The sequence below is a fragment of the Sceloporus undulatus genome, chromosome 10 (assembly GCF_019175285.1).
Source record: "Sceloporus undulatus isolate JIND9_A2432 ecotype Alabama chromosome 10, SceUnd_v1.1, whole genome shotgun sequence".
NCBI classification, from domain to species: Eukaryota; Metazoa; Chordata; class Lepidosauria; order Squamata; family Phrynosomatidae; genus Sceloporus; species Sceloporus undulatus.
The window spans coordinates 11,412,643-11,430,768 of NC_056531.1; the positions used below are offsets into that span (position 1 = coordinate 11,412,643).

Consider the following 18,126-nt stretch of genomic DNA (forward strand, 5'->3'; position numbering starts at 1 on the left):
TAGTGGCTAAGGTCAGCAGATTTATATTCAAGCCATGAGTCTTGACAAGAGCACAAGGCATCCTGGATTAACATGATGCAGATATGTCCCACCTTTGAACAAATCCTGCCCCAAGGAAAAGACAGAACTGAGCAGTTATATCCAAGTAGGCTCCAAAATGGAGAATTGCTTACATATTTCCATCCAAGAGTGGTTTTGCAGTTTTCACAATAAATATCTGCTACTGCATGCAAGCCTGTCAAAAGAACTCTCTCTTCTGCAGGGCCACAGCCCACATTCACCCTGTGAAGAGACAGGGAAAGAAACATCAACTATTTCATAGTTGTTCCCTCCCATAAGCATCAAACTCTGGACAAAACTTCACGTGATGTCTCAGGATCACTTCAACATGAATGTTCCTCTGGTCACAAAGTGAAGCTATTTGAAAGACAAGATCATTTGCATTCCCATCTCATACAAAGTAGGAGTTAAATGCCGCCAAGGCTTGCTCAATATTGCTACTCTACATTAGGACAAGAAAAATATGTTCACATTTGAGTTGCTTTCAAGCATAAGCTAGCAGAAGCTTCAAAATAGCTCCCTACACACCGGTTTATTATTTAATAGGAGGGTTGGGCAAAGTGTGGCCCTCCAGATGTTGGATGGTAGCTCCCATCATTCCTCACCACTGGCTCTGCTAGCTAGGGTTGGTGTGAATCCAAAATGCCCACTCTTGGTTTATGGCTTCCCAGAGATTGCTTGGCATTACAGGAAGCAGTCTAGATGGACTGTTTTTCTAATCTAGTAGTATCATTCTTATGTCCTTACATAAACTGTTCCAACAAGCCAATCATACATGGTGCTACCACTGTTAAATAGATTTTTTCTCTTATTCCTGAGACTATAAGAATTGTAATTATACTTACACTGAATTAAAGAGGTAGGCTCGTCCCTGGCTTCCCTGAAAGGACTGTAAAAGAACAGAAGATATAGTTGTAAAAATTTGTTTTAAAAGTATCGTGTAAAATCACAAAACAAGATTTCTCCCAATAAAGAGCTATTACATTTGTTTTGTAAAACAATCTTTAAAAAATAATTTCCATCCTGTCTGAACATTGAAGCTGGTAAATTTTAGGATAATTCGTGAAGTGAAAATTTAGCCACATTTCTCATTTAAGTAATGACTTTCCATTTGGTTCACGAAGTTGAAAACCCACTGTATGAGTTCTAATCTCAACCCAAGTCTTGACCTAAGGCAGAAGTAGAAAATACAGATACTGCTAGACTACATTGCTCATCAGCAATAGCCAGCATACTCAGTGTAAGGGCTGATGGGAGTTGCAGTCCAACATAATCTGGAGCCACGCATTCTTTATCCGCAACCTTTGTCCCTGTCCAACTGAGTTCAAGTATAGTGGTTTGGCATTGTTGCAACAGATATTTTTTTTTTTTTGCTAGGGTACTGATTATAATTTGGTTTGTTGTTGTATGCCTTCAAGTCATTTCTGACTTATGGCTGCCCTAAGGTTGATTTAATCTATCCATCTGGTATGTGGTCTCTCTCTTTTCCTACCACCTTCTCAAGCATTATAGTCTTTCTAGGGAGTCATATCTTCTCACGATATGGCCAAAGTTCAACCGCTTTGGTGTAGTTATTTTGGTTTCTAATAATGTGAAATGTTAAATATGATTCCAAGATTGTGCTGTTATCATACATAAAAATTATCTGATGAGGCAGGAATGATTAAGGACAGAGAACTAATGACAGTCTTGGAAGAGTTTGAAATATTGAAGAGAATATTCACAATCACATTCTCAGTGTAAAAAAAGTTTTTGACAGAGCTGGACAGAGTTTTTTTCTAGCAGCAGGTTTCCAGTCAATGGCCTAGTTCAGTCACGAGACTATACTGAATAGCAACCTAACTTGAAACAAGGCACTTGCAAATTCAGTGGTGCCTGAAAAGCCCGTAAAGTATGGGGAAATGGAAGAGAACCAGGTTAGAATGCTCCTATAAGAACAAAAGAGCAGCTTCTTATTGCTCTGTTCAGATCCATATCTCTCACCAATCTGGCTCCTGGATGATATTGCTGGCTCCTACATTCTGCCATAAGAAGAGACTTGGCAACTCTGTTTTACTCTGCCCTGGTGACCCATTTAGCTTTCTTTTCTTCATTGAAAATGCTGATCCCATTAAGGATGTACGGTTGGCCCTCCTTATCCACGGATTTTTTATCCACGCATTTAAGCATCCACTGCTTAAAAATACTATGAAAAAGCATAAATTCCAAATAGCAAACCTTGATTTTCCATTTTATATGAGAGACACCATTTTGTTATGCCATTGGATTGAATGGGACTTGATCATCCACAGATTTTGTTATCCACAGGAGGCCCTGGAAATAAACCCCAGTGGATAACAAGGGCCCACTGTGATACGAATTCGACCATGTGTCAGGTTAGAAAATTAATAAGAACAAATGTATAAATTACAGCAGTTCAAATGACAAAGTGTCAGGGAAAATATAGCTAATTTGTTTGTGATTCAATGGAAATAATATCTGATAAAATATTTCCTGCCACTAATGTAAGATAAATGAAACACATACAAGGTTATTACGATCCAGTGAACACTCAGAGTGCTAAGCGATACAGTTATAAGGGATTCAGAAATACGTAGCTAATGCAAGTTATTTCTAAATAGCTATTTTTCTTTTGAAACATGGGGCAGTCTCTGTACTTGATACATCATTAAATAAAATGGGGGAAATGTTGCCAGTTTTCTGTCACAGAGGCTGGGTTAAAATGTTCCCAAAATAGGAGAAAATAAATGCATGAGGAAAATGAAACATTCTCAAGGATATTATTGTACCCATTTACTTGTACACTATAGATTGGTTAAAGCATAGCAACTTGATCTAAAAGCAGGCTTTGCAAGGCACCTACTGTATTTGTTTAGACAGGCTTTTAAAACAAAGTTTTTAAGGCAGATGACAGGGTGCTGTGATTTTGTTTTAATGTATTTTAAGCATTTTAATCTTTTCAATTGGATTTTAATATTGAATTTGGTTTAATTATTGTAGTGATTTAATTCTATTTTAATATAAATAAATAAATAAATAACTCCCATTTGAAAGTAGCAAATATATTTATACCTGTTTGACTACCAATGTTTACACAAAATGGCATGATTTTATTTCATGTACAAATTAGGGGGAATTTGCAACACTATAAATATCCAAACTGCCAACTGTCAATAGTATTTGTGTACGTTTTTACCTGAAAGTAAATTGGGGACAATCTGTCCATATTTTAAAAATATTTCAAAAGTATAATGATGGGAAACTATTATAAATCTTTGTACAGTGTAGTATTTGAAATCCCCATTTTAAAAAAAAAACACGGGGAAGAACTGTATCAATATTATCAGAATGGAGATATAGATTCATCACAGGTGATATACTTTCGATTTTTTAAAAAAATGCATTTTTGATTCATTTACACAAGTATCAAATTCCACTTTCATCAATATTGATTTTAATTATAGCACGTAAAATACCACCTTCCATACAATTGTCAGATTGAGGACAAATACATATTTATTTCACCTAATATGTTAGCCTGTCATACATTGGACATATGGTGAGATGATGTGACTCACTGAAAAAGACAGCAATGCTCAGTAAAGTAGGCTATAAGAAAAGAGGAAGACCACATTACAGATGAATACTTAGTCAAGCGAGCCATAGTTGCTCTGAATTTGCAAGACCTAAGAAAGGATGGAGATGACCAGAACTCTGTGAGACCTCGCATGCACAGGTTCACGATAAGTCAAATCTGACTTCATAGCAATTAACAGCAAGTGTATTAACTGGTGGGAAAATGTGCCATAAGACAAAATGTGACCACTACTAAGTTGCTTTTATAACCTTCTTGAGATCTCCCCAACTCCTTCTCCTTCAATAATAATAAATAAAATAAATAAATATGAAATTGAAGGCTTTCATGGACAGCATCCATATTTTTTGTGGGTTTTTTTGGGCTATGTGGCCATGTTCTAGAAGAGTTTATTCCTGACGTTTCGCCAGCATCTGTGGCTGGCATCTTCAGAGAATGCTGGCATGGAAGAGAGTGGGTATGTGTGTGTGTGTGTGTGTGTGTGTGTGTGTGTGTGTATACACACACTGTGTGATCCAGATTAACATGGGAATCACTCCTCTTTACCCAGGATCTCTCTCTCTCTCTCTCTCTCACACACACACACACACACACTGTGTGATCCAGATTAACATGGGAATCACTTCCTCTTTACCCAGGATCACACACACACACCCCCTACTCTCTTCCAGGTCAGCATTCTCTGAAGATGCTGGCGAAACGTCAGGAATAAACTCTTCTAGAACATGGCCACAGAGCCGCCAAAAAACCACACACACACACCCTATTTAAATAAATAACTCAACAAGTTTCTTGACTATATGCCTCTTCCTACATAATACAACACTTGTCAGCTGGTGGCTGCCATTAAGTCCATCCTTGCCAAGAATTTTAAGTTCTTTGATAAAACAAGGCAAATTAATGCTATATGGAGCAAGGAAAAGGACATCCATCTTGTGAGGTTTCCAAAGCAAGGTACTAAAAGGTATTCTAAGCTTGTGGGGCTGAGTCCTGCCAGAGTAGTGTTCCAGTGTCAGCTTTAAAAGGTGCAGAGAATGAGAGAAATTCATGCAGAAAGGTGCAACTAAGGACTGGCCCTCCATGTTCAGAAACATGCAAATGACTACTAGCACCTCCATGCCTTGCTTCTGAGCTTCCACAGCTGTCTGAACATGGTTAGTAACAGGATGAATATTGATGGGGGTTTTTTCTTCTGTGATATGGTTCTTATTAATAGTTTTCCTGGTCTTGATCCATATCCCACAGTCTTCATCTATGAATCTACGGGAACTTACTTCAGACGCATGGCTACTTAGAAAAAGCACCACATTTAAACTTGTGCAGTAAAATTAGGACTCTGTCTCACCTATATTGACTACATAATCGAAACCATATTATAATCTGTGTCAGATTAGTATGCATCTAGACTCTCCAGAATTCATCACTACTGAGTAACAGTAGCTGAATAACAGTAATAGGCCCAAAGAGAATACAGGATACAGATGTCAAATGTTATTGCAGAATATATTCTGTTCTATATGGTGACACATGTTCAATATTAATTTGTTTTAGACCTCTTTGCAAGGTCCAGATCAGATTATAAATAAATATCTTCCTAATGTGACTCTTAATAGCATGCCAGATTAATTTAGTCATGACTAATTTAAGACCCATTTTGATCTGAACCAGTCTGTTCTAAGTATGACTAAGTCTGCAACCAACCCAATGCAATGAAATATTCATGCATAGTACAGGTAAGAAAGGGAGAGGTTAAGCTCCCCATGTGTGGCTTACAGTCACATCATTTTTTTTAATTATTATTTTTAATTATAATATGGCTTAAGAAATTTTGCTAACTTGAATTGTTCCATAATAGCACTTTCATTCTGGAAAATGGAATCTGCATGCTTCATGTTTTCTATCATTTAAAACAGCCTTACTGTTAAAAGACAACTCACATTACATTTTAAAATGACAAATCCACATAGCATGTTACTTAGGCTAGGTAAATAGCCTGTGGCAGGACTGGTAGAGCAGTGAAGTAAAGAAGCATATAGCCAGTAATATCACATTCCCCAGCAGCCACATCTGTTCCTTATATAATTTGTATACAATAGAAGCATCAGTTTCAATGAAGTGACTGGATTTACATTTGTATAGCTCTTTGTAGTGAGTATGGTATTCCTATATTATTATTATTTTCTTATATCCCACCTTTCTCCCAATATAGGGATTCAATATACCAAAGATAATTGTTGCAGTTCCCATGAAATCTCTTGTCCCAGATCTACTACTGAAGAAAACTAAAATCAAGAGGGAAAAACATAAGTGGATGAGCTCAAGGTATAATGGAAATCAGATCTTCCCTGTTCCTTTTCAGTTGTGTGAGGGATTATCATTATTACTGCAAACAGTCTGCAAACCCAGAAATGATTGGATTTATTTTAAAGGCAATCATGACTCATGGCACTGGAAATGCTTCTCTCAGAAACACTCTGTGTTTTACACCTTTAGATTACTTGTATCTATTCCAGGCCCATTGTATCACTGACTTTGCAAAAGTATTCAGTTAGAAAAACGAGATACAGTACTGACAGGGTTCACAAATGCAGCTGAAAATATCACCTTTCGTTATTACCCAAACAATATTAGCTACAATATTTATTTATATAACCAAATCCCACACAATGTATGTAACAAATGGTCAGCAACTGTACACAAAACATGTTAACAATTCAAGGAGGCAGATATTAGACAAACTGTCCGTCTGAAAACGTGTTATGTGTGATAGACTTATTCAAAATATAAAATGCTTCCACCTAAATAGGAGACAAAGCATTTTAACTCATAAGAGGTACAAAGGCGGGTTACAGACCACCCATTTGGGGCGGTCTGGCCCCGCCCCTTTCCCCGCCGGAGCGGGGCCTCAGCGGCCAGAACGGCAGCCACTGAGGCCCCGATCCGCCACTTTTCGGGCTGCGGGGAAGCGGCAAAAGGCCGCTTCCCCGCAGCCTGAAAAAGGGGTGTCCCTGGGGCTTCAAGCCCCAAGGACACCCCGCACCGGCGGGAGCAGAGAAAGGGGCCACTTGGCCTCTTTCTCGTTTAGTCCACTGGGTGCAGCCGTCTGAAGGCTGCGCCCAGCGGACTAAACCCGGAAGGAGCTCCGAAACGGAGCTCCTTCCTGCTCCGTGTCCAGGGCGCACTAAGCGCCCTGGCGCGGAGCTACTACGTCATGGACGCGCCGCCCCGTCTAAAGGCGGCGCGGCCATGACGTACTCACGGTGGCGGCCGTGCGGAAGGGCCGCCGCCGTTTAGTGCGGGTTCGTCACGCACTAGGGTTAGGGCAGTGCGGAAGCACCGCCCTTTCGTAACCCTAGTGCGTGACGAATACGCACTTAAGTGCCGGTCTGTAACCGGCCAAAGTTTCTTGAAGAGCTACAGGACATGCTTGGTTTAAATAATGTTTTTCCTAACTTTGGTAAAGAATGGGAAAAGAAAAAGAAAAGTTATGGATTGAATAATAAAACAGCAGGATTTTTCTTGCTTGCCTTTCCTTTCATGGACCAGTATTGTAGCGACATCTTTGCCAGTGGCTGTATATAAACTGCAACATGTCTACTCTATGTTTATTATGTTTGTTTGGACTTCAATGCTGTGAAGAAAAATGTGGTTCATATTAAAAAGATTCTCTTCCTGAGGTCCAAAGTTCCTCTCTAAGGCAAAAGAGAGGTGATCCAGGTCAAATGAATGTGAAAGGTAGCCTATATGTCTGGGATAAAATTCCATCTAATCCCAGGACCAAAAGGCGGAAAAAACCTCCTGACATCTTTCTGTAGAGGAACAACTGCCCCCAAAGGTTTCTTCATATCTTTCGATCTCAAGGTAGGACTCTGATTCAAAGTTGCTAACCAAGTTCTTCAAAGAACAAATAAAGGAAGAAAGAACAAGAAACGACATAAACAGTGATCATTTAAAGCATATTCTACAAGGAATATATGAAAAAAACCTAGCTGCAGAACACACAGAAAACTCCCTTTTCCCCCACACTGTTCAGGAATGCCTCTCCTATAAAATATCAAATGGCTTCTTGAAATCATTTTAAACTATTCAAGACTCTGGCCCTATACAGATAGCCAAAATAAAGCTGCTTCAAGTCACTTTAGAGATACGGTGTTTCAATTATGCATACATCCTAAGAGTCTGGAAGCTGCACCAAAGCTGCATTCTAGTCCTTAGGACTGGAGCGTGGCTTTGATGCGGCTTCTGGACTTTTAAGACACATGTATCATTGAAGGGTCAGTTACATTTTAGATTTCAGCCTATAATACAAGCTGCTGTATACTTGAATATTAAGAATATTTAAGTTTTCCATTGGAAATTATTGTACATAGCTTAGGTTACATGTAGATGGTCTCTGGAAGTCTCCTGTTACCATTCTTGTCACTCCAAAATATTCAGAGTGAGCCACATTGTCAAAGTAGTCATCAGCCTTGACCACTGTGGTTAACGTCAATGGAAACTTTCTTCCAAATATTCTTCAAACAGCAACACCAAGCCTCTAAAAGAAAGTATGTAAACACTTACTCAGTGAATTTCTAACACAGCCTTCAAACATGCCACTATTGCTGGATGTTTTGCACCATTAAAGCAATCAGATTGAAAACTTTTGATCTCGCTTGTTATAGTTTTTTATGATTTTATGTAGTGATTTTAAAGTGTTAATAATTCTTTTTTTTTTTTAAAAAAAAGAACAGTTTGTAAAATAGACAACAAGTCATACACTCCAGAGATCTAGAGACAGGCCACTTGCCTTGGAAATTAGTTCATCATGATTGGCTAGATGGGCTCTGCAGTGGATACAGCTGTATGTTCGGTGACAGTTTGGCAAATAAGCCTGGAACGTTTTGGATTTTGTCATCTTTACCATCTCTGTCGCTGGTTCTTCACTCTCATCAGGACTGGCACTTGAAGAATTACAACTCTGCTGAACTTGCTGGCAAAAGAAACACTGGAAAATGCAAGCAAAAGCCGTTGTTGTTCTGGAGTGTGTGTGGCACTTTCCACACAAACGCCACAGAAGAATCAATTAAAACCTGAAATAAAAGGAGAGAAAGTGTATCAGGCTCTCTCCAAGTTTTTTTTTTTACAGTATACATTTCCAAACACACATTTTTACATCTCACCATTAACAGAACACTACAACAAGTATGCACATTAGGTGACAGGTAAGATCTCTCCCTATATTAGTTAACTAAGTTGCTTTCTTTGGGATCCCAAAGAGGGAGAGAGAGGAACGGGTCACCACTAGGAGGACTACAGGAGAAATATCCTCTGAGGATTCCCAGCACAGGGGACCCCCTGAGGAAAAGGGAGAAGACTAGGAAAGAGGATTATTAAAATAAGGGTCTGTACCATTTCCTTGCCGGGGTAAATGTTTTCCCACTGTACCAGAGTCAGGAAAAACAACAACAACACTGAAGATGTCCTACCACCCAGGCACCTCTGATTCTGTTCCCAGGTATTTATAAGCATCAACACCAACTCAAGGCATAAAAGGTATTAGGGAAGGTGCTGAGCTTTATACCACTGTAAATACAGACAGCAGCTGTGGACACCTCCTTCATTCCTCAGTGGCTGGAAGCAGTCCTGCTTTCTCTTCACATCGTGGGAGGGAAAGAAAAGAGGCAAGACAGCACCCATTTTTACCCACACTGCTTGAGAGATTACGCATCTAGATCAAGTCTATCTGAAACCCACAGGCAGCAGGCCTTTTTATGGGCAGCCCTCTACATCATTCAGTCAAGCCATCCCATTACAAATGGGTACGCAAACATATGTGGCAGCTAACTGTGTCTACCATTTCCTGATTTATTATTCTGCCCACCTACTTTCTATATGCCACTCTTTGCACTGCATGCTCTCCTCTCCACATACAAAACAGCAGTTCGCAAATCACGTCCGGCACAAATAATGCCATGCGTGAGATACCATCTAGCCAGCTATAAGGCTGGAGAAAATAGAGGCAGCAGATGGACATCACAATGAAATTGCAGTTTATTACAAGGGCGGGCAAAGTACAGCCTCCAGATGTTAACAGACTACATCTCCTATCAGCCCTAGCCAGCATAGTTAATGGTGAAGAATCGCAACAACTGAAGTTCAACCTCTGGAGGCCTGAACTCGAAACACACTTGAAATTTAGACAAATACTTATTGTGTGCCTTCAAGTCATTTCTGACATATGACGACCCTAAGGAAGGGTTTTCTTGGCAAGATTTGTTCAGAGGGGGTTTGCCATGACCTTCCTCTGAGGCTGAGAGTGTATATGTAAAATTAAAAAATAAATTGTATAGCATAGCTTCTTCTGTCAATTTTCCCTAACATATCAGACTACTCAAGAGGAATCATTTGAAGATAATACACTCATCCTCCCACATTTGCTGGGGTTAGGGGCACAGGAGCCCTGTGAATGTGGAAAAACCACAAAAAACAAAAACACTGTTTTTGCCAGAGAGATCATCTCTCTAGGAATCTCTAGGTCCTCCAGTGCAACTCTGTGGTCAACACCTGCCAGACACTGACCATAGAATTGCACTGGAGGAGCTACAAAGGCCTAGTAGAGTGCTCTGTCTAGGAATCTCTAGGTTTTTCAGTGCAACCTTTGGTTAAAAAGTTGACCAGAGAGTTGCACCAGAGGACCTAGAGATTCCTAGCGAGAACATATTAATAACATCCACAAATAATCAACTCTGCAAAAGTCAAAGCCACAAGTTCAGGAACACAGCAGAGGGTTATCACCACAAGGACGAAGGATGCTTGTTACAAATCTGCTTCTGGGACAGCAATTACCAATGAGATGCAGCAGGGATACATTCACTGTGAGGAATGTATCCCTGTTTCAGCTCAGTGGTAATACATTCCTCACAGTGAATGTATCAGTTGACATGTGATACCCATAGCTCCTAAGAACGTATAAACAGGGTCTGCAGACTAAAAATACCTGCCTCCAGTCCAGAGTCCTAGGTAAATCCACTGGAGCTGAACTGACATAGCAGTGTAAAGGGGCTAGCAATATTTAACCTGTTTGTCAGTTTTGGGAAGGAAGTTCAGAATCCAAGCTTCTTCTATCACCAGCAAAAATCAGATGGCTAGGAGGGCAGTGATGTGGCAAGACCATCACAGAAGTGGGCTTCATTTGCTCTTGCTGAGAAACTTGATTCCCTTTTGAGGGTTCATTTGGTTCCTGAGCGCTAATCTAATTGTGGCAAGATTATAATATTTTATATATTGCAAGCTCAACAAATCTAATTAGCTTATTTATTCTCACAATGCTAATATCAACCAAGTGGCTATCCAATAGTGTGCAAACCATGCTAGAACATTTTTTTCATCTGAAAGCATACCGAAACAATTTATAGACCCCCCCCCCATGTACAGATGCACAAGTTTACAAATTTTTAAGCCATGGAAAAACGTAACATGATTCATTTGTAACCATTTAGCAGATAAAATAATACTATTTGGCCTATTGTTTAAATTTCAGAATAGTAAAAACCTTAGTTTTGTATAAACAGAACTGTGAGTATGTCCTATATTAAGAGAGAGCTGCAAACTGCTGCTATTCTATGCTCTCTCAGCATATATATCTTAGGTTTTGCTGTGTGAGAAGGGGAAAAAAACTGGGAAAAGAAACCTTACATTTTCTTAACAGACAAAATTGAGTGTGTTGTTTTGAGAGAATACTTTCATGCAGTTACAGTTTGAAGGATTAAGCTAATAGCATAGTCAGACAGAGCATTTTGAATGAGTAAAACCTTGTCTTTCAAAGCATTTTACTCATTCTGAAGAAGTTTTTTTTCTAGTGGAATAACTGGAATCTGTTGAGAAGTTGGGTGTTTCATATACAGCATATGGCTCTCCCCTCCCCAAGGCCTTCACATCTCTACCTAAAAAAGCTACTTCAAAAAGGTTTTAGAACTCTTTTATTATTATCACCCCAATGTTATTGGTCATCTTACCCATGCATAGTTAACCCATGCACATCTTTCTAGCATTATGACGCCATCTTGAACAAGACAGTTTATCATTTAAATCTCACACCATGAGAATGATCAGATGTCAGTGATGTAAGTACACACTGGAAGTCTTTCCAGATGATGTAAACTATTAAGTGGCATTTCTCAGACGTATTAGTCCACACTAAAATAAGATGCTAGTTAAGGCAGTCCTTTCCTCCTTTTTCCCCAGCCCATAATGCCCTTCTTTACACTTTACAGAAAAAAGAACCCCCACATTTCCCTGCCTTTATCCACGGCAAATGCCACACTACCACAAGATTTGTTATTTTGGGAAAAGGAAGGGAGGCTAGAGAAGATTGATGATATACTTTCAAAAAAAATGTTGTTAGCAACAACTTCACTTATATCCTACCTTTCCCCCAAAATTGGGACTCAAGGCAGCGTACAAATTAGAACGATTACAGTGTAATTGAAAACATACTAAAAGTTGACATTAGAATAGAATGAAATTATACCCACATTAAAGCAATTTAAAACATATTTTAAAATGATAAAAACACCTAAAACAATACAGTTTAAAACAGTACAGCAACTCTCTTACAACCCCTGTCTTAAAAGCTAGCCATCTTAAAAAACCCTGTCTGGATAAAAAAAGTATTTGCCTGTCAACAACAGACAACAAGATGGAGGACATCTCCAAAAGCTACCAAGAAGGCCCTATCTCATGTTCCCAGTGTCATACTTGTGAAGCAGAAAGACAGAAATAAGGGGCTCTCCTGCAGTTCCCAGGGTCCAGGCAGGTCAATATTTTCATTTAAAATTCAGATTATTTCGCCCTGCAATGTATAATGGAGAAGAATTCAATTAAAAAGGTATTCAGAGCTACCTGCAAATACTTAAAGCAATAAAATGACGTATTTCACAGAATTTACCACATAAACACACAAGGGAAAAGGCAAAGCACAACTCGGGAAGTTATGTGCCTATTTAAGATTCAGTGGCAGCGGATAGGACAAACAAGGTTTGTAGAAGATAAATTTTTACAGCAACATTAGGAGGAAGAGAAAGAAAGAATCAAAGTTGTATATTGACTATATTGACATAGCATATTTACTATGTTTCAAAGTAACTCAGAGTACTCAGTAAAGAAAATCCAAAGGTACTTCCTTCTTGGTTGGTCATGGATACCTGCAAACTCACAGTAGGCACAGGCTACCTTGGCTGCCATGGGTTTGGTCACAAATTCAAAAGGGGACAATAATCCTGGCTATCTAGATAATATGGAATTAAAAAAAAAAACACTGTCTAGAAGCAACCAAAAGACATATACATCCAACAAGAGCCAAAATTGGTGATGTGGAGACTTTGAAGCTAAGCTCAAAAGGACTGAACAAAACAGACTTTGGGATACAGGATTCCAGAGCAAGATTTCTCCTTGGACCCAAAGAGGGGCAGGGCGAGAAAGCCATTTAAGACAAAAAAGATGAAAAGATGTGGTTGGTTCAAGACCCATAAAATCCTCACCACAATCCCTTAGGCTTGAAATTTATGAACTGAGTAAGTAGCCCACTGGGTTTGGAGCCAACAACTCATAAGCAGTGACCACTCAGTGTTAGATGGCACAGTACCCCCCAAATTCCAAAAGGTCAGCAAGAAGCCAGTCGTTCCATGACTGTGGGCATGGATCAATAACAAGAGGCCCATTCCCATGCTAGGCAACAAAACAAAACCACCTGAATTCACAGTGTACATGGGCCATACCACAAACCAATGCTGAGTTTTAAGCCACAATGGATGCTTCAGCAGGAGGTGAAGCATCCACTGCAAAAACCTTGATACAGATATGCTTTATAGAGGTCATCTCACTAGGGATATCACACAGACATGTGATTCCAAAGAGCATAAGAGAGGAAATAGTCCAAGAAACCCAAGTAAGACACCAGTGGTTCTTGGGGTCCATATGAAGCCCCACAGTGAAGAGTGTTAGGTGCCCAGACTAAAGGGCAGTTATAGATTACACAGAGGGCAAAGGAACAATGACTTTTGGTGGCCTCAGATCAGTATAGAACAAAAGAATTTGAGCTAGGGGACGAAATGGAAGGAGTTTCTAGGCACCTTGACTAAATATTAAAGTAAACTTAAAGAGTGAAAGATATATAGAACAAAAGGATTTGGTCAGGGCTGTGCAGGTGATACTTCAGCCTATTGCTCACTTGTGAGTGAAGGACAGCCCGGGTTCCTTGACTACAATAGCAAAGGTATTTGCATTTAGTCCAAAGAACTACACCCCCAATGAAGTCTGAATAAAGAACACATACAGGCCTTTCTGCTAACATACTAACATGGGGATCCTCTCACTCTTAGTTGCCATCAGTCACCTGTCCCTCCAGCCTTGTCTTAATTCAAAGAAGGATATTTTTATTTATGGTCAAAGACCAATAAACAAAGACACCATTTACAAAATTGAAGAATCAAATGAGATTAAAGCAGTAGAAAATTACAGTATAAAAACCAGTATAAAAAACTACTTAAAACATAAGCTTAAAAGAAGCAATAGACAAGGTGCTAGGACAACAAAATACACCTTCCATGTCTACAAACAGCCCTCATGGCTGAGCTCCTCAGTTAACAACGCTGGGGGGAATATTCAAGTCCATTGTGCCTTTTGACAAGACTATTTACTGTAAATGCCTGAAAAGTCATCAAGATAAGTTTCGGTCCTACCATTCTAAATGTCCCAATCGTGTGCTGTACAAATCAGATACAGTAGTACATGTCAAGCCCAGGTGGCAAAATGGTTCCATAGGCAGAAGGAACTTTCATACATACATACACACACCCTACAAGCCATTCCCATTTAAAGCAGTGTTTGTGTACATCTTGCTATAACAACCTGACAATTTGTTTGATCGAGCCCCTCCTCCTAGGTGTAAATGTCAGATAAAAATAATACTGGAGGAACAAAGACGTTATTTACAGACGGTCATATAATACAGTACATAGACGGAACGTATGGCATGTTAGCTCTTCTGCCGGCCAACATGACATCATTTGAATGAAGAAGGCATACTCTTGGTAGGCAAGCAGCAGCCAATCTTCAGCGGCGTGGGCTGTCTTCCCTCGGCACCCGGATGTATAAACAAATACTTAAGCATGTTGGCTGCAACAGAACAAGATCTGCATGCACCAGGTCTAAAGAGCCTCCAGCTAGTCACTGAGCCACAGCTCAATGTTGTCTGTCAATAATGCGGGTGACAAGTTACTTGAAATTAATGCATAGCATTTCCACCCTTCTGTTATACATTATGTGTACAGATGTGATACTCGCACTATCATTTGTGCTGTCAGACCCAAACGGTCAAGGTACCACAACATCATCAGGTCAATAAACATGAAGACAATGAAGCTTATGCTTGCTGAGCTAGGAACCAGTCCAACTGAACACAACAGAACTGACTTCGGAGTAAGCATGCACAGGCCCTGGACTGTTTGGGTCAAGTTCCCAAAAATTTATTATGGGGAGACACACAAAAGGTGCCAAGTTAACTGATTGGTAATTATTTTAAGGCATAGAAGTAAGAGACTGCTTTAGTCTTTTTCTGTGAAGACACATTGAAGCGATGCATACTCTAGTCTGCTAAGAGTTTGCTCTTCAACCCAGTATTCCCCCCCCCGCAAGCAATCCGCCAGCTCCGATCCTCCCCCAGCATCTCCCTCCCACCCTTCCTTTGTATTTGCTAGTCTTCGCCTGAAGAAGAGAAACAACAGCTGGGAGCCTTGGCAGAAATGTCGCTTTTTTGCTTCTACAGAAAGAGAAAGGTGGTAGGCATGGCAAGAGCCCAGTCTGCTGAAGAGAGACGGGCACCTCCAGCCTGCTTCGGGCAGCAGATTACCTGGAGGAGGGCAGACAAACAGGCAGGAGAGAAGACCCCTGCTCCAGCCAGCCAGCTTTGCCCCTTGAACCTAAACCAAAGGCCCCCGGCAACTGCCTCTGAGGAAAGGGAAAGTGGGAGAACTGGGACCAAGAGGAAAGGGGGGAGGCTTTAGCAGCTCCTCCTCCTCTTCAATGCCTCCAGACTGGGGGCCCTCCGCTGGAGCCAGAAAACAGAATACAACCCAAGCCCCCCTCCTTCCAGTACAGGCAAGGAAGGAAGGGGATGGACTAAAACAAATGACAGTACTTGCCCAGAGAGAACTAGTGCAGAATACTTGCCCAGAGAGAAACCATACTTGCCCATAGGAAATCAATGGAGAATACTTGCCCACAGAGAAACATTGGAAAATACTTGCCCATAGGAAATCATTAGTGAATACTTGCCCATAGAGAGAACATATGGAAAATACTTGCTATGGGCATGTAGTTTCCAATGATTCTCTATGAGGAAGCATAGTTTCTCTATGGGCAAGTCCTATCATTTATTTTAATACATCCCAGAAGAAAGGAAGGTGAGAAATCCATCGACAACAACATCCAAGTTCATGCTGGGAGAAAGATAGAAAGAAAGACAGACAGACAGACAGACAGACAGAAAGAAAGAAACCCTGGGAAGCAGAGAGGAGGGAAAGGAAGGGAGGCATGTGAGGAAACCAAACCAAGCCTCAGCAGCCCAGCTGGAGGAGAGGTGCTTCAACCACACACCATGCCATGGTTGAGATCAAGGGGAGGAGATGCCCTCTGGCCTTCAAGGGGGGGGGGTTTGTTTCCTTCTTGACCTCTTTGTAATGGAGAAGGAAGCAAGCAACAGGATGATCTTGAAGCGTTCAAGAGAAGGACTCCCTTTGCCCTGACTGGAAAATGAGTCAGGGCAAAGGGAGGTCCTTGTAGGATCTTTTGAGACTTAAGGTTCCAAAACACCCTGCAGAAATCATCCAGTTTGAGCCCTGGCTCGAGGCTAGGGAATCCTGGGGATTGAAGTGGGTTGTGGGCCAAGAGCTCTCTGATGGAGAAGGCTGGATTTCTCCCCAAACTAGAAGTCACAGACTGCCCTAGCATTGATTGAGCCAGGGCAGTTCAAGTGGGCTCAAACTGCATGGTTTCTGCAGGGTGTTTTGGGCCTAAGTGAAAGAGAGGAGCAGGAGCTTTCCTAGACCTGAGCCTACTTTAAGTAGGCTCATCTAGAAAGCTCCTGCTCCCCACTCCTCTCTTTCACTTAGTCTCAAATCCATGCATCTGAGAACTAACCTCAACCTCGCCTAAGAAGTAACCAGGAAAGCTCCCACTCCTAACTTTCTTCCAATTCATCTCCACAGTGCTACAAAACCCCTTTGCCCATCTCGCCCCAGAGTTTCCACATCTCCCCTCACCAAAGCTATCCTGCCCCTGGCCTCCCTAGCAGGGATCCAGGCCTTGCTCCAGAGGGGCAGCCCACGGCTGAGCATGGGTTTTGCCATCCCAGTGTGCCAGCAGCAGCCTAGGCTCAGCCTCCTCAGCGAGCAAGCCAAGCCAGCCCCACTCCTGGCACTGCCAACAAGAGGAAAAACAGGCCTTTTCTCTCCCTCCACGTGGGTGAGGTTTTCCTCTGGCTTTCTCCCAGCTGGGAAGAGTTCAACTGGTCTTGTTCGCCAGCTGCCAGGCAAAAGCTCTGACTTGCCTTCCTTCCTTAATGCTGAGCCCCACTTCTTCTTGGATTTAGGCTCCTCTTAAAGGCTGAAATCGGGATCCATCGGGTTTTGAAATGGCCTCAGTTGAGTCGGGATGTCCCACAAAGGAGCAAAGAAAGAAAATTTGAAGCTGGGGAGGAATGCCATTCCTGGACCTCTGGGATGAAAGGCGGGCGATTCAAGACAAAGAAATGTGGTATCGAGTGGGGTTTCGCAGTTTTGATTCATACGTTCTCTCTAGGAATTGCCAGCCCAACTCTGCCAGAAGATGTCCACAGAGATGTCCAGAAAGACCTAGAAGTTCCTAGAGAAGACACTTCTTTGGGCATTTGTAGGTCCTCCAACATGATTCGATCCTCAATGTCTGGCCAATGTTGACCATAGAGTTGCACTGGAGGACCTGGCAGTTCCTAGAGAGATGTCCTCTCAAGTCAAAAGAAGAGGTTGGATTGATTTGCGGTTTGCCCACATTCACGGGGGTCCTTCACCCCGAAGTCCAATCAAATCTCCCTCTCTATGGCAGCCCCCATTTCTTTCCCAGAGGGCCCCAGGATCGCTGTGGCTTGAGGGCAGTTGATAACCCCAGCCCCCAGAGTGTTGCTGCCTCAGGGGCATTCTGGGGGAGGAAGAGGGTAGCCTGGGTCGCAGGAGAAAGACAGTGGCCCCTTCACATTGGCTGGGGATCGGGGTGAAGGAGCCACTGGATTTAGAGGATCGTTGCGGGTGGGGTATGCCTCCAACTCAGGCTGCATCTACACTGGAGAGATAAGCCGGTTTGGTCCCGCTTTCCCTCTTGTCTGGCTCCAGGCTGTGGAATTCTGGGAGTTGGAGTTTGTTGGGGGGCCCCGAGCGGAGCTCCGCTCGGGGCCCCCC

General features: G+C 41.6%; 1 protein-coding gene across 2 annotated transcripts in view; it reads right to left on the bottom strand.

Moving 5' to 3' along the window:
• Positions 1-18,126, bottom strand: part of YPEL1 (yippee like 1) — a 30,356-nt gene that overhangs the window by 6,768 nt on the left and 5,462 nt on the right. The window contains exons 1-4 of one of the 2 annotated variants that reach the window (XM_042441815.1): positions 8,036-8,181; positions 5,849-5,937; positions 906-949; positions 174-282 (exon numbers count right to left, since the gene is read on the bottom strand). In XM_042441815.1, the coding sequence (XP_042297749.1) occupies positions 174-282; positions 906-949; positions 5,849-5,937; positions 8,036-8,069 (276 nt within the window). In that variant the 5' untranslated portion in view covers positions 8,070-8,181. Of the gene's footprint in view, positions 1-173; positions 283-905; positions 950-5,848; positions 5,938-8,035; positions 8,182-8,444; positions 8,728-18,126 lie in introns of those variants that run through there. The other variant, XM_042441816.1, reaches the window with a different exon arrangement.